Source organism: Artemia franciscana, chromosome 5, assembly GCF_032884065.1.
Source record: "Artemia franciscana chromosome 5, ASM3288406v1, whole genome shotgun sequence".
Lineage (NCBI taxonomy): Eukaryota > Metazoa > Arthropoda > Branchiopoda > Anostraca > Artemiidae > Artemia > Artemia franciscana.
The window spans coordinates 8608070-8623301 of record NC_088867.1 but is presented as its reverse complement, the minus strand read 5'-3'; the positions used below and the strand labels follow the sequence as shown (position 1 = coordinate 8623301).

At 34.2% G+C, this 15232-nt stretch overlaps 1 protein-coding gene across 2 annotated transcripts in view; it reads right to left on the bottom strand.

Moving 5' to 3' along the window:
- Window positions 1–1344: 1344 nt before the first annotated feature.
- The window catches only part of LOC136026951 (uncharacterized), a 59323-nt gene continuing 45435 nt past the window's right edge, over window positions 1345–15232 (bottom strand). For both annotated transcript variants that reach the window (XM_065703811.1, XM_065703810.1), the window contains exons 9-11: window positions 12428–12631; window positions 5893–6207; window positions 1345–1532 (exon numbers count right to left, since the gene is read on the bottom strand). In XM_065703811.1, the coding sequence (XP_065559883.1) occupies window positions 1483–1532; window positions 5893–6207; window positions 12428–12631 (569 nt within the window). In that variant the 3' untranslated portion in view covers window positions 1345–1482. The remainder of the gene's footprint in view (window positions 1533–5892; window positions 6208–12427; window positions 12632–15232) is intronic.

Sequence of the window (15232 nt, the reverse complement as noted above, 5' to 3'; positions counted from 1 at the left end):
CATGACGCTTTTTTACATTATTTTTCATCATAGTTTTCTAATATATAGTGTTTTTTTTTTATCAAATCTTGAAAATCACTTTCTATTAAGAAAAACAATTCGTAAATGAAACAAATATTTTAATGACAATGTGGAGGCAATAATATACAACCCTAGAATTATCTATAAGAAATAGATGTCCAAACATGTCTTATCCACTTTTGCGAGACTATATTGAAAAAAAAATACAATTAGCACTTGAAATGGTCACTTAAGTCTGCAGATTGAGAAATGCACAAAGCAACGCTGGTGGATATTAAGAGAAATCAAGATAAGAATATTACTTCGTCCATGAGAGCAAATACAGAAAATAAAAGTTTTGACAACGATGAAGGTGAGAAGTCTGTGTAGGGAGGGGTGGATGAGAGATGGAGGAGGGAACGTGAGGCAGGGATGACCCATACTTCCCCGGAATAGTTACATGTTACTAAAGTTTCTTAAGTGCTGTAGGAAAATACAACAATTCTGGGAGGGAGGGACATCTACCCCATCCGGGTGGTGCGATGCTACTACAGTGTCTTAAATACAAAGGGAAACAATGCCAATCTCAATAATTTTGACAAAAGAATTGCTCAAAATTCTAAATTCTACTACTTTAAATATTCTTTGCAAAATTGCTGTGACTATTATAACAATAATCACTAAAAAAAAAAAAAAAAAAAACTTAAAGAGTGAATGAACCTTATACCCTCCCCCCCAAAAAACACAGCGAAATATTAATATACACCCGTTTCTTCAACACAAAAAGCTAAGCATGCCAAAAAGGAATATTGACAAAAAAGTTCAATTAAATATTTCTGCAAGGCTATGTCAAGTAACGGAACTACCGTTAATATCAAACATAAAAACAAGAAAACTGAAGAGCAAAGGGTCTTTTTAATTCTTTAGTTCTAAACTTCTCAAAATTGACAAAATTTCCAAAACTTAATGACTTAGGGCAAACACAGTAATTTGGGCGATATATATACATATATATATATATATATATATATATATATATATATATATATATATATATATATATATATATATATATATATATATTTATATATATATATATATATATATATAGATTTGACTTCAAAGCCAAATAGTTGCTCTAAGAACAATAATCTTACTAATAATAATTCTTATTCGTGTTTAGATGAACTATAACTTGCATTACTTTTACTTTTTTTATTTTCTAAAAATGCTATTAGTAAAATAAAGCTAAAGAAAAAGCCTAGCAATTATTTACGGGTTTTTTTTAAGGATATCAATCAGATAATTTTTCTTTAGAAAATCAATTCTTAAGAATCACACCACCTTTCTCTTGCTTATTGCACACACAATAAACAAGCCTAATAGTTTTTGGTTTGGACGAAACAGCACTTCCTGGAGGCAAATTTCCACGTCTTCTTTCTTCTAAATCTCAATGAAAAGAGCACCTAATGCTTGTTTCTTCTACTTTTTCCTTCTCTGCAAACGCCGCTTTGAGTGTTCTGACAGATTGACTTAAAAAAAGAAAGAAAAATAAATTAAGAAAATAGAACCAGACTAGATAGAACTGCAGCAAAACAATAAATGAGCTACAGTTTATATTAGACAAATGAAAGCGAAAAAACAGGCCATTTAATACACCGGTACTGAAAATTAAACAGAAAAACTATGGACTAATAATTCTAAGCACGTACATCTCTATCAGCTTACCAAAAAAAAAAAAAAAGCTCGGGCAACGAGAAGTATTGCAACCTTTGATCGGCTCAACCAACAGATCGTTGTAAAAAACAAAACTAGTTTTATTTCTCCACAGCCGATTAAAGACTAAAGTTGTCAGCCCCTTAAATCTGTTAAAATAGTGCATTCCGAGATTAAGTTTTTCTTCATAAAAATAACGATGACACGTTTCTTAAAGACAATCTCAAGTCACACTGTTTCTACTAAAGACCAAATTTATTATCTGTATATGATACGGTCCATGTTGTCAAACAGTTCGTGGTGATGAACTGTAAGTAAGGAGCGACACTGCTCAATAATAACCGAGACTCTTAAAACGATGTAAGTTCATCAAGTTTAGTTTTACTCGTCAAGCGCTGAGAGCCTGAGAAAATTTGCGTGATTTTTTAGAAAGGGCGGAGATACCCCTTAAAATTCAAGGAATCTCAATGAAAATCACACTATCAGATTCAGTGTATTAGAAAACCCTACTTTAGATGTTTCAAGCTTCAATACACAAAAATGTGTAATTTTACGTTTTTTTGCCATAAGAAAGATCACAGATGCGTGTTTAATTTTTTTTCTAGAGGTGGTCGTATCGAATCAATGATCTTAGAAGATCGGGAGAGGATTCATTTCATCGGAAGTCAAAAGTTCTAGTGCCTTTTTTAGGTGACCAAAAAGAATAGAATAAAAGAAAAGAAAAGAAGAATAGAAGCTGGTCCCAATCCCAGTCTTTCTTTCTTCAAAATCATATAAATAAAAATTTGAGATAGTCATTTTGTTCAGCATAGTTAGAAGGTTGAATAACTATCCCTTTGGGGATAACATGACCCCTCACAGCCCCTGGGGAAAGGGTTTTAAGTTACAAAATTATCCAGTGTTTACGCATAACAGTTTTCAGCGATGATGAACTTGTAAGAAGGGGATTTTATGGGGAGGAGGGGTTTTTACGTGGGAGGAACTTTTAACGGAGGAATTTCCCGTGACGAGAGGGAGTTTTTCGTGAAAACGATCAGAAATTAAATTAAAAAACAAGTTTTTTCAACTGAAAGTAAAGAGCAACATTAAAATTACAAACAAACAGAAATTATTCCGTATATGAAGGGGTTGCCCCCTCCTCCTCCTGGAAAACGATCAGAAATTAAATTAAAAAACAAGTTTTTTCAACTGAAAGTAAAGAGCAACATTAAAATTCCAAACGAACAGAAATTATTCCCTATATGAAGGGGTTGCCCCCTCCTCAATATCTTGAATTTTATGCTACAATTTGACAATTTATCCTAATTTTCTAAGAACGACTAAGAAACACAAAGGCCGTTTAATTAGAATAAAAAGCTTTTTAGAAAGTGTAAATTTTTTTTTAGTATGAAAGAGCTAGGTATTGAGGTAACCTAGGTAACCTTTTCATATATGGAATAAGTTTAATATTGCTATTAATATTGGAGCAATTAATATTGCTCCTTACTTTCAGTTGATAAACCTGTCTTTTTATTTAATCGCATTTAAGAATCACCATGTATACAGAGTAATGAATCAATTTGCCACAGAACATAAAAGCTAGCTCAATCTATGGTGTTGTCTAAAAAAAATCGGAATGTACAAGCTAAGACGAAGTTGCTTTGCATTAAAACACCTATTTTTGGTTTCCGATTTATTTGGTGCCATGAATAATTTGATAATATGTCTACAAACAAGTGATAACCACATAAATCCAAGTCAGTAACGATTTCGTAATTTCGCCATGGCATCAAATGCTAATTGTGTAGCCACTTGCACGAAGACAAATTTTCCTATCTTAAAATGTGTCAGACAAGAATACAAGAAAGACCAAGTAGCAAAAGTACGTAATCGTTCACTTCAGAGGGCAAACATGCTTTATGATTCTTCCTTACAAAAAAACACTCACAGAAGAGCAACCAATTAACAATACATTTTAAACCCTGATAGAGGGAGGGCCAGGGGTCAGTTCCCCTGTTTTTGGAATAAAATACCGTTAATAAGTTTTTCTTTGGTGGGGCATGGAGGGAGGACCAAACGCTAGCTCCCATGATTTATCATTGATAAGTTTTGTCAGGGGGGTGAATCGGGCCATAGAGGTCTAGGGGTAAGCTCTCATAAGTTTGGAATAAAATATCAATTATAAGTTGTTGCACAAATTATCCTATCTTAAAATGTGTCAGACAAGAATACAGGAAAGACCAAGTAGTATAAGTACGTAACCGTTAACCTCTGAAGGTGAACATACTTTATGATTCTCCTTTACAAAAAATTACTCAAAGAAGAGCAACCAATTAACAATACATTTTAAAGAATACCAGTGCCATTAAGGAAAATAAGTTACTCTGTCTTGACTAAACTCTTTTTGGCCTCACTTGCCTGCCTACTAAATTTCACATGAATCTGGAGAATTAAGCAAGAAAGGTAGAGACGTGGGCCTCTGAAAATCTCTCCTTTGCTCACTTAGTCTAAGATTCTTGGCTTATAAGTTTCAAGCGGATCTGAGTACATTCATTCAATGTTTTAGAAGGTGAGGATCCTTTTTAAAATCATCATTTATGTAGAATTAGCGCAAGATATTTGCCCCATAAATTTCAAGACAGTCAGGAAAAATAAAACCCTACCTATATTTCTAAAAAGATACAGTGGATAAAAAGGAGCCACGAACCCACTGTATGCCTTCAACCACACAAATTAGAATTTTCGCTTACAGCTTCGAACTAGATACAGAAATGCCTAGCTTTTTTCTAAAACATTGGTAGGGAGAGTAGGGAGTGAAGGGGCAACAGGCCGACTTTAAACATGAAATCTATTTCACGTCTTTCATTTAAAGAGGGTCACAGTCGTACCTCATACATCCAAAGTATACAGATTGATAATAACTAAAGAATCCCGTTTCAAACTCGATGTAATATGCCTTCTTTTTCGTAAATAACTGTTGGGAAGGGAATAGAGGAGTGAGGTGCTGAGACAAAAGCCCTACACTTTCCTTCAAGCCATGCAATTCTTGCATGATTCTTCTTAGAAAAATGTGCAACATATCTGCCTTTTTGTAAAAAAAAAATGTCAAAAACATTAGATATAGGCAATGCCATAGAGTAATTGCAACAGAGGAAACTCAGACAACTGAACAGTTTTAGCATAATCTATTGTAAATCTCAAATTTGGAAGGGAAATTTGGCAAATATCTCTATTTTATATCTCAAAATTGGCAGGGAAATGGGCGAGTTCGTTGGAACGACAACGGTGCCAATTTGGTCATCGAGTCATTCCATTTGAAAATTCTTGGCTGAGTTCGGTTCAAATAAGGTAAAACATGCTAACCTTCCTACAAAAACTTGGTATCTAACTTATCTTTCTCCAGTTTTCGAAAACCCCACGCTTCACAACTGTCCTTAACAACAGTCGTTCCCGTGGCTCTTAGAGTCCTAGAACTTAGGTTCCAGACCGAGTCTCAGGCTCAATTAAACAGGTACTTAAAACCACAGACGACTAACAAGCATCCATAGACATTAGATATAGCCAATGGCATAGAGTAATTGCAACAGAGGAAACTCAAGCGATTTTTAGTTCGAATAGTTTTAGCATAATCTATTTTATATCTCAAAACTAACTCATCGTTGAAGATAAAACACGAAATTCAACAATTCTTAGCAAGTACAGAACAAAACACATTCTGTAGGTATTCACGGGTTAGAAGAGTGAGAAATGAAACTGACAATCAGGAAGTGAAAATGAGAATCAGGCATATACACAGGGGGAGAGGGAGGAAGAGGAGTATGCCTTCAAGTTAGACCAATCAGGAAACTTCAAGATTTGTGCGGTTTCCAATAGCAATTGTAAGCTATTTATATAATAATCAGGAGGGGTTTGAGGAGAGAGTATAGTTTTTAAGATTACAGCTAAACATCTTTATTTTTTTTATCATTTTAGTAGATTGTAATTTTGTTGTTAGGGGCTCTCTAGAGATTTTTTGTTTCCCATGTAGTCCAAGAGTATAGAGTAATCCCATGTAGTCCAAGAGAGAGTATATAAAGGGTAGTGAATAAACCACAAATGTAAACTAAATCACTTGCACTCTGTCTGTTTTCCGAATATAGAGACTTGTAAAACGAAAGTAACGAAACTGCTTGTAATTTGTGTAAGGAAATAGCTTACTCTGAGGGGGGCTGAAGGGATTGGATCCTGTAGGTGTATTTGTAAGGCCAAAATTGAACCCTGTTGAAGGAGTAGAACCATAGCTAGGAGGGGACATGGCAGGCATAGCAAACGTTGGGGTGCCAGTAGGCTGTCCAAACGTTGGAGCAGCTCCAAGTTGTCCAAAAACTGGTGCAGCGCTAGGTTGTCCAAATGACGGGGTAGTAGTAGGTGGTCCGAAGGTTGGGGTAACAGTAGATTGCCCAAATTTTGTTCCAAATGCAGGTGGCGAGGCAGAACTTTGGCTAAGACTTCCACTCTGGGCAGCTGGCATACCTATAATAAACGAAAACACGTATTATATCACGATCAGCTCTAGATTTTCAAAAATACAACAGCGAAATTCAGTGAAAAATCAGGATTCAGATAGATAGAATAGAAATGAAAAATACAATAGAAATTAGTCTTGAACTCTGGGCAATTGGTGATTCCAAAATAAAAAGAAAGTGTGAGAATATTAACTGTTTTATGCACAATTAGTCCTAGACTTTTGAAAACACAACAACAAAATTAAAAGGAGACTAAAATTGTGACGGTTGAGTGTTACAGCAAATATAAAAAAAATTACCTTAAAGGGTCACATAATACGAACATGGTTTTATAAGTAAGATGTTATTTGATGTCGCATTTATGTATATATCTTTTAAACTTTTGAAAAATCAAAAATAATAAAGTTAATAAGAATTAGGCCAAAAATTCATGATGATGAACCATTTAAAAAAAAGGCTACATGTACTGATATAATATTGAGCACATTGAGACCTTTTAATTTAGTTGATTGTTGTTAAGCTATAATCATCTTCAAGCGTTTTACCCTCCCTACGCAAGACTACTCAGGACATTTTTATCCCTGAACACTAGCTGAATTTTTGCAACTCCAGTCACTGAGTAGTTACCAGGTAGTCGCTTAAAAACGTTGAGAATTTCACTTACGGATTGCAGAAGTTTTGACAAAGGTGGTGTTGGTGTATTTAGAAAGTACTCTGTTTAAATTCCTCTGACGATTTTTGGAGTTAATAAATAAATACTACAAGCAATACTAGTACTTTTACAAACAACTCACTGCAACACGAAGTCAACTGAGGCCAACATAGCTTTACACTATCCCCTTCAACCCCGATCTAATCAAAGCTTTACTCTTCATTCGACTAAATTAAACACTACTATTTCTGTCATGATTTCAAAAGGGTTTATGTTATTAAAAATAGCGGAAAGTCTCTCATACATACAAATAGTAGGCCAAACTATAAATTCTTAAAGAAAAACCGGAAGGATTCCAGCAATTATTTTCTTTTTCCGTGAAAAAGACTATGTTAATATAAAACGAACATAAATTAATTAAAACAACTTTTTCAAAAATAAAGTAAAGAACTCCATTAAACCAACAATGAACAAAAATAGAATCAAATAATATACAAAGCATACAACTACCACAATTCAGCATTAATATATAAATGAAACCCAAAACGAATAGAAATTACAATAAATACCCGAGTCAAAATCAAAACAAGCAGAAATAAACATAAATAGGGTTCAAAACCCCAATGATTTCTAAAAGCCAGCATATAATTTACACTTTACTGACAAAAAAAAATCTTTTAAATGTTTTCACTTTTATAACTCTAAGAAACCAAAATTAGTTAAGACTTTAAAAAATAAATATAACCATATGTATATTAAATTGACAATTTTTTTCTAGTAAAAGTGCAAATTATATTCTGGTTTTTAGAAAGCACAAGGGTTTTGAGCCCTACTCATGTTGATTCCTGGCAGTTGTGTGCTTGGTAGATTATTTGATTCTAATTTTGTTCATTTTTGGTTTAATAGAATTCTTTCCTTTTTTTTTGAAAAACTTGTACTGTAGAAAGTTTTTTTTTTTAATTAGTTATAGTAAAGAACGAACTCTAGCCCATAGTAACTTAAACATTAAAAGATATCAGCTTAAGCATGATGGGTACTACACACTTATGCTTCGACTAGTTGTATGTAAGGAGCGACGAGCTCAGTAGTAACCGAAACTCTAAAAAACGAAATTTTGATATCACTAGAATTTGCTTTTTATGCTGAATTCAAATATATTAGACTCAATAAGTTTAGTGCTACTAATCAAAAGACAGATTTTTACCAGATTTTCGATAAAGTGAGGAAAACCCCCCAAAAAAGTCAAGTCATCTTAATGAAAATCGTACTATCAGATTCAGCGTATCAGGGAACCCTACTGCAATGGTTTCAAGCCTCCATCTGCTAAAATGGACAGTTTAGTATTTTTTGCCAGAAGAAAGATCACGTATGCGTGTTTATTTATTTTTTCGTTTTGTTTTCCCAGGAGTGATTGTATCGAACAAACGGTCTTAGAAAACCAATAAATCTTAATGGTAAAATTTCTTTCGAAAACAAATCTGTTGTGCTGTTTTGACTGGTGCCTTAGCATTTAAAGTTTGCAATTCGTGAAAACATCTATAAAAGTAATAGCGTGAAGAGAACAAGCTAAACGGAAGAAAAATCAAAAAAAGTTTAGAGCCGAGTCATCGAAATATCTACTGCAAAAAAAAAAAAAACAAAAACAAAGAATATTATGTAAATACACAACAAATACTAAAGTTAGGTACAGGATACACTCGTCAGAGTGGTCCATCCTTATTAACTCGCCAAAAATCTCAGATGTAAAATCAAAGTGTACATTCCAGATACGACGCCAAAGAAAATCTCAAGGAAACCAAAATCGTTATTTGGGACATTATCTCCAAAGTTCCGAGAGTCTGAAGATTACAGATTAAATAGTGAAAAGGCTCTAGAAGTAGGGGCAGATATCAATGTCCAAAGTGTAATTGTGACAATAAAAATGCTCTGTTACACGTAGCTACTCTAAAAGGTTATGAAAGTGTTGTTAATAATCTTCTGGATTACATTTATGCATGAACTGATGTTAAAAAATGCACTAGATCTATTAGAAAATAACTAAAAAACAGAAATAACTAGAAATATATTAAAAAGATATAAGTAGGTCATATTGGGCTTGCACAAAAGACTGCTCAAACGATAAGACGTGAAATCGGGAACAAATATGGAGATTTAGTATTTTTTGGTACAAAAAGCATATCGTACAAGAATATTGATTTTAAAATTGGTAGGGATCGCCCTGTAGTAACAACTTACTACAGAGCGCGACATGAACTTCGATCCTTCTTCTCCAGATTTGAGTCCCATAACCAAATTGATCGAGGATCAATCATTTATGATTTTATGACATATCTGGATTTATGATATATTCTACTTTTGCCTGATATTTTTTCTTAGCCATGGAGAGAAAAGGCTGGATGTAAAAAGAATAAAAATGCATAAGCGGATGTAAAAAGGCTGGATGTTTTTGGCTGTAAAACTTCTCCCTAGCTAAGGTTCTATTATAAATCTGCCTACCTCTAACATTATAATGTTAGAAGGAATGAAAACATAATGATTTGAAGATAATAGACTTGAGATCGCTCGTGCAGGATTTTTAATCTTGTTGATAGAAGAGCATCACCAAGCGCGGAAAACCATTAGATGATCAAGGTCATCCATCATGATCAAGGTCATACTCTGGGGAGGAAGCTAGAGATTGCAGCATACGAAAAAAGATTAATTGTAATACTTTAAAGAAAATGTGATTAATATACTTCAAAGATACATAAACTTATCAAATTATATTTTTAATTTATCTAGAAGAAAAGGTTTAGAGCCGTGATTCACAGCGTGGGGCACTTATTTCGATGGGTCATGGGCAGTTTCTTATCCGGACCATTCCAGACAAACTGCCCATTAGCAACAGCAATCTTCTGTTTTCCAGTGAAAAAAGAAGCATTTCCGGTTTTATTGACATTCATCTAAGCAGCGGGCATGTAATATTCTTAGAGGTCTGTGATATCTTCAGTTATGAGAAAACACATGATTTGCATCAAGATGTTCAGATACTGACATTTTCCTTCATCGAATCATCACCTGTAATGGTGCGAAAGCAACCTAACTCCACAGTATTTTGATTTTTGTTTTAATCGTACATCATACTGCCTATACAAGGACAAGGAAAGAAGCGAACTTATGCAGCAATATAATCGTAAGAAACATAGAACACAAATAAGTATTATTATGCAAAATATAGGTAAACATTATAAGAAGTTACTTACAAGCAAGATATTATAAGATACGCAATGCATTATTTGTCGGATGACAGTAAGTTTGTGTCCTCGCGGTACCAAACACCATACCAAAAAATTATTAATGAATTAAACTCAGGAGCTGTTGACACCTGCCTTTTAATTATCGGCAGGGGTTCTGGTTGCAAATTTATAATTTAAATGATTGATTCAGAATGCTCGCTAAAAAGATCAAATGTGTGCAAAATAGACTGGAAGTTTCACTATTTTTGAATCCCTTCCAGTATAACAGTTTAATATCCTCCTATCAGGAGCGTTGTTTCGAGGGCACAGTTGCGGTCCCCAATAATTTGGAGAAAAAATGAATATATAATCCATGCCCCTTGACTATCCGGATATGGTAGTTTGGTGGTAGTGCTAGAAAAATAATTGTCTCTAGCTAGACAATTATTTCCCTTAGGTGTAGCATGAATAACTAACTAAGTAGGTAATATTTGGTCCTAGCTTTTCATATATTATCCAACTAAACAGAGAAGTAAATTCTCTATGTAATTTGGTGGTAATAAGCTAGACAAATAATTGTCTCTCGCTAGACAATTATTTCCCTTACGTGCAGCTTGAACATCTAACTAGGTAGATAGTAGCCTACTTTGTCTTAGCTTCTCTTTCCAACTAGGCAAATAAGTAAATTCTCCAAGAAGTTTGGTGGTAATATGCTCGACAAATATTGTTTCTCGCTAGACAATTATTTCCCTTAGGCGCAGCATGAACATCTAACTAGGTAGAGAGAGAGAGAGAGAGAGAGAGAGATCGGTATATTTAAAAACTATCGTAGCATAGTGCTAAATTCAGTTTTTTCACAAAAATCATACATTTAAACAAAAATCACACACTACAACTCAGCATTAAAAACTGATGTGAAAAAAGGCACAAATGAGTTTGCGTATGGACTGGTTCGTACTTTAGGGGGTACAAGTTTATTTCGTAATCGAGTTCGGCTATTGGGAGGGGCTGGTTCGGGTAGTAAAGATCGGTGGCTCTTATTGGCTAGGATGAATTTTCCAAATTGGTGAATAAGGTGTTCCAGCCGGACTTTAAGTGGAGATAAATTTAATTTAGCGAGGGCTTGATCGTAGGGTATGCCACGGTCTCGGAGTATAATCCTTGTTGCTCTTTTCTGGACGCACTCTATGTCGCGTAATAGGTACGCTGTGCGGATAGCAGATGGACCCCACACCGGGCACGCGTACTCGAGCAACGGGCGAACATAACACGTGTAGGCATGGAGAAGGCTTTTAGTATCACACCCAAAACGCCTCATTTTGGTAAGTATCTGAAGGCTTGCAAAACCTTGTGGACGGTTAAATAAATGGGCACTGAAATTACAGTCACTAGTGAAAGTTACTCCCAAGATTTTTATTTCGTTCACAATCGGGAAAGGGACTAGAGGCATATCTATATTCCGCTTCAGATGGTTGAAACGAATTATCTTCGACTTGGCTACGTTAATGGTAAGATCATGACTTGAGCATTCGGTCTTTAGCTGATCAAATAACTGGTACTTTGTCCTAGCTTTTCTTATATTATCCAACAAGGCAGATAGGTAGGGGCCTCCACCAAGCCACTCAGTGTGTCCGCCAGGCGGCGGTAGGGGAACACCCTACAGATATGTAGGATACCTAAATAGGAGGCACGGACCAAATCAAGTCCCTTGAAGATATATGTGCAGTTCAACTTATCCTGAGCACTAGTAACGCAATTATTGAACAAAATGGAGGAACCGAAGCTTCTTGATTATAACCTTATGAAAAGAGAATGCACAACTAAAACCTGAGTTCCGAAAAACAAACCTCCAAAAGTAGGGACAGATAGCGTTGTTTCAATGCCAGAAAAAATAGCAGAAACTTACAAACCAAAAACCGAAACGACGATTATGTATAAGAAAGCAACACTAAATAGAAAGCAACAGAAAAAGGACCTTTCTATGTATAGAAAGCAACACTAAAAAGGACCTACTTAAAACAAACTTATCCTTCTGTCTTTCCGTCTATCCATCTGTATATTTTCAGAAGTTGTCTCAGATACCCACAGTAACTTATCGACAAAATTACGTAGGCGGCAGAGCATAGGAAAGTATTTATAATGGAATTACGGTGGATAATGACAAGCAAATATTTTAAAAGCATGGTGCAAGAAGTCGGTAGATCAATTCCAAGTTTCCACTACTGAGTTCAGAAAAACAATATATACATGTTTATATATACATATATATATATATATATATATATATATATATATATATATATATATATATATATATATATATATATATATATATGTGTGTGTAGTTCAGAAAAACAAACCTCCAAAAGTAGGGGCGGATGGCGTTGCTCCAATGCTGGAAGACCCAAACACATTTCCAGTCCCAAAGCTACTAGGAGCAGTTGTTTTCGGGGTTTGTACCCCAAGGGTCGGAGTCGAGCCGAAAGCCGGTTGGGAAGCTGTTCCAAATGTGGACATTGTACTGGTTTGTTGCAATGACAGGACATTAGTCATATTAGTTGGAGCTAGAAATAAAAACATTTTTTATTATCGACTCTTCACTTCAAGTCAAGTAAATTCTTCTATTTCTTTTTTAGGTAAAATAGCGCGAAAAATTTTTAGCACCCATAAAATTTTAAACCCTGATTTGAGAAAAAAATTAGTTTGGTCTCTGGAACCACAATGACAGCCATAATATCAATACTTGAACGGATATTTTACAACTATCAACGATGTGAAGGCGGTATGAGGTTTTCGATCTCAAGGTCTAGTCTTGTAAAGTATTGTATATTTCAATGGGTGATTTATCTAGCTAAGAATTTGATCTTTCCATAAAATTTTTACTAAAGCATATCTGTTTCGAAAAAGTATTTTTCACTGAAAATACTGGGCTTTTCTAATTTTGTTCAAAAGATTCCGCCTTAAAAGAACCACTACTCACTCAACCAAGAGTTCAGAAAAATATTACTTTAACTGACCTTAAAAATGACATAACATTGGCTCTTATAACAATGACAATAAAATTTTACAGCCTAAAAATTTATTCAAGTTATCACAAGCGCAGGGGAGGGGGGTACTATCTTTCCATAGCACCGAAAGTTACTGCAACACCATGCTTTTCCAGATAAACATTTCAGTCTTGATCCATAATTCAAACTTAGGACGCATGCGGCATTTGTGGGGCACAGCAATTATTTTTGGGGGGTCATCTACAGGACGTGAATATTTCCGCTGACTAAACTCAAGAGTCTTAATTTGTAAAAAAAAAAAAGGTTCTTGTGAATGACTTCTCAATTTCTTCAGGTGAATACATATAAAATTTTGAACAACAAAATTTAAATGTCACGAAGGGGCATCGAGATTTTAGAAGTGCCTCTGTGAGGCATGGCCTAAAATCGGTAAGAAATCACTGGTCTAGATCCCCAGAAATTGAGTCATTAATTCATGGTGGCCGTCAGACACCTTCTTACTCAATTTTTCTGAAAAATCTCAACCGTTGTACGAAAATATGCGAAGAAATGAACCCTAGAATCAAATAACTGTATTTTCAAGAAAAACATCCTTCTTTAGGAAATGAGTTAGATTCTATCGTTACCATTTTTTTTTTCTCAGGTGGACGGTAGGACAATGATTACCCCAAATATGAAAAAGCGAATTTGTCATTCACCTTGAAAGCTAGGTATATCCTATTGTGGAAAAATGGCATCAAAATGCAACAATTAACCCTTACTTAGTGAAGGGATATCACTTCTTTTCCACTAGTTTTATCTTAAATGATAATTTAAATGCGAACTTTTACATATATTGATTTCTATTTTCAATAATTCACAAAATGACAAATCTATAAAACAAAAATATCCATTAATAGAAAATCGAAGGACCTGTGCACAGTGGACCAATTTATTAATCAAATCACACAATTGAAAAACACAAAAAAAGTAAAAACTTTTTCATTGAGTGATTTCTATTTTCAACAATTCACAAAGTGACAAATCAATAAAATAAAAATATCCACTAAAAAAAGTCAAACGACATGTCCACGGTGGCTCAATTTATTAATTAAATCACACAATTGAAAAACACAAACAAAGTAAAAAAATTTTTAATTGATTGACTCCTATTTTCAACAATTCACAAAATGACGAATCAATAAAATAGAAATATCCACTAAAAGAAAGTCGAACAACCTGTGCAGAGTGCTCAATTTATTAATTAAATCACAAAATTGAAAGACACAAAAAAAAAAAAAAAAAAAAAAAAAAAAAAAAAAAAAAAAAAAAAAAAAAAAAAAACGCAAAGAACCACCTTTATCCCTGCTTCTCGACTAAGGAGAAACTTTTTGAACTGGGATTTAAAAAAAAAAAAAAAAACGATTCATAGCCCCCAATGCTGTCCGGAAGACTGTTCCAGAGAGTGACATTCATGTGACGAAGCACATAGTCGGACCTCACTGTATTTTTCTTCTCAAATACTAGTTTACCTGCGTTATAGTATGATAAGAATGATAATCAGGATTAGTAGAAAATATATCCACGAAATACGCTGGTCATTATATATGCAACATCATTCAAACATAGGTATATCAATTTTAATAACTGGTGATCCCAGTGATAGATCGTGCCCATTCATTTGGTTTTATTCATATTTAATTTCCTAACGATTTTTTTTTTTTGCATTTCAGAAAAGCCTAATCTCTTTAGCTTTATTTTGGAATCATTTTTGAAATTTTGAATTTGGACTTTTAGCCGACCGGTTCACTGTCTACAGGGAACTATCTTATTAGCATTCAACAAATCAAAAGGTTTTTTTTATGATTGACGGATATTAGCTCTATTCTTAAGAGAGGATAAGATCCTGATAGTCACAGTAGTTATCGACCAATCACTGTGTCGTGTTTTATCAGCAAAGTATTTGAGCATTGATTACTACCAGAAATCCATTCAAAGTGATTTTACATCTATGCTCGTTGGTTTTCGTAGGGGTTTTAGCTGCTCGCAGATTCACAATATTCTTACTTACCTTATAAAAGATGCGGTTAAATACAAAGATCCACTTTATTGCCTAACAATTGATATTTCTGGAGTGTTTGAAAACGTTCTTCATTCTAATGTCCTATATTCCCTTGC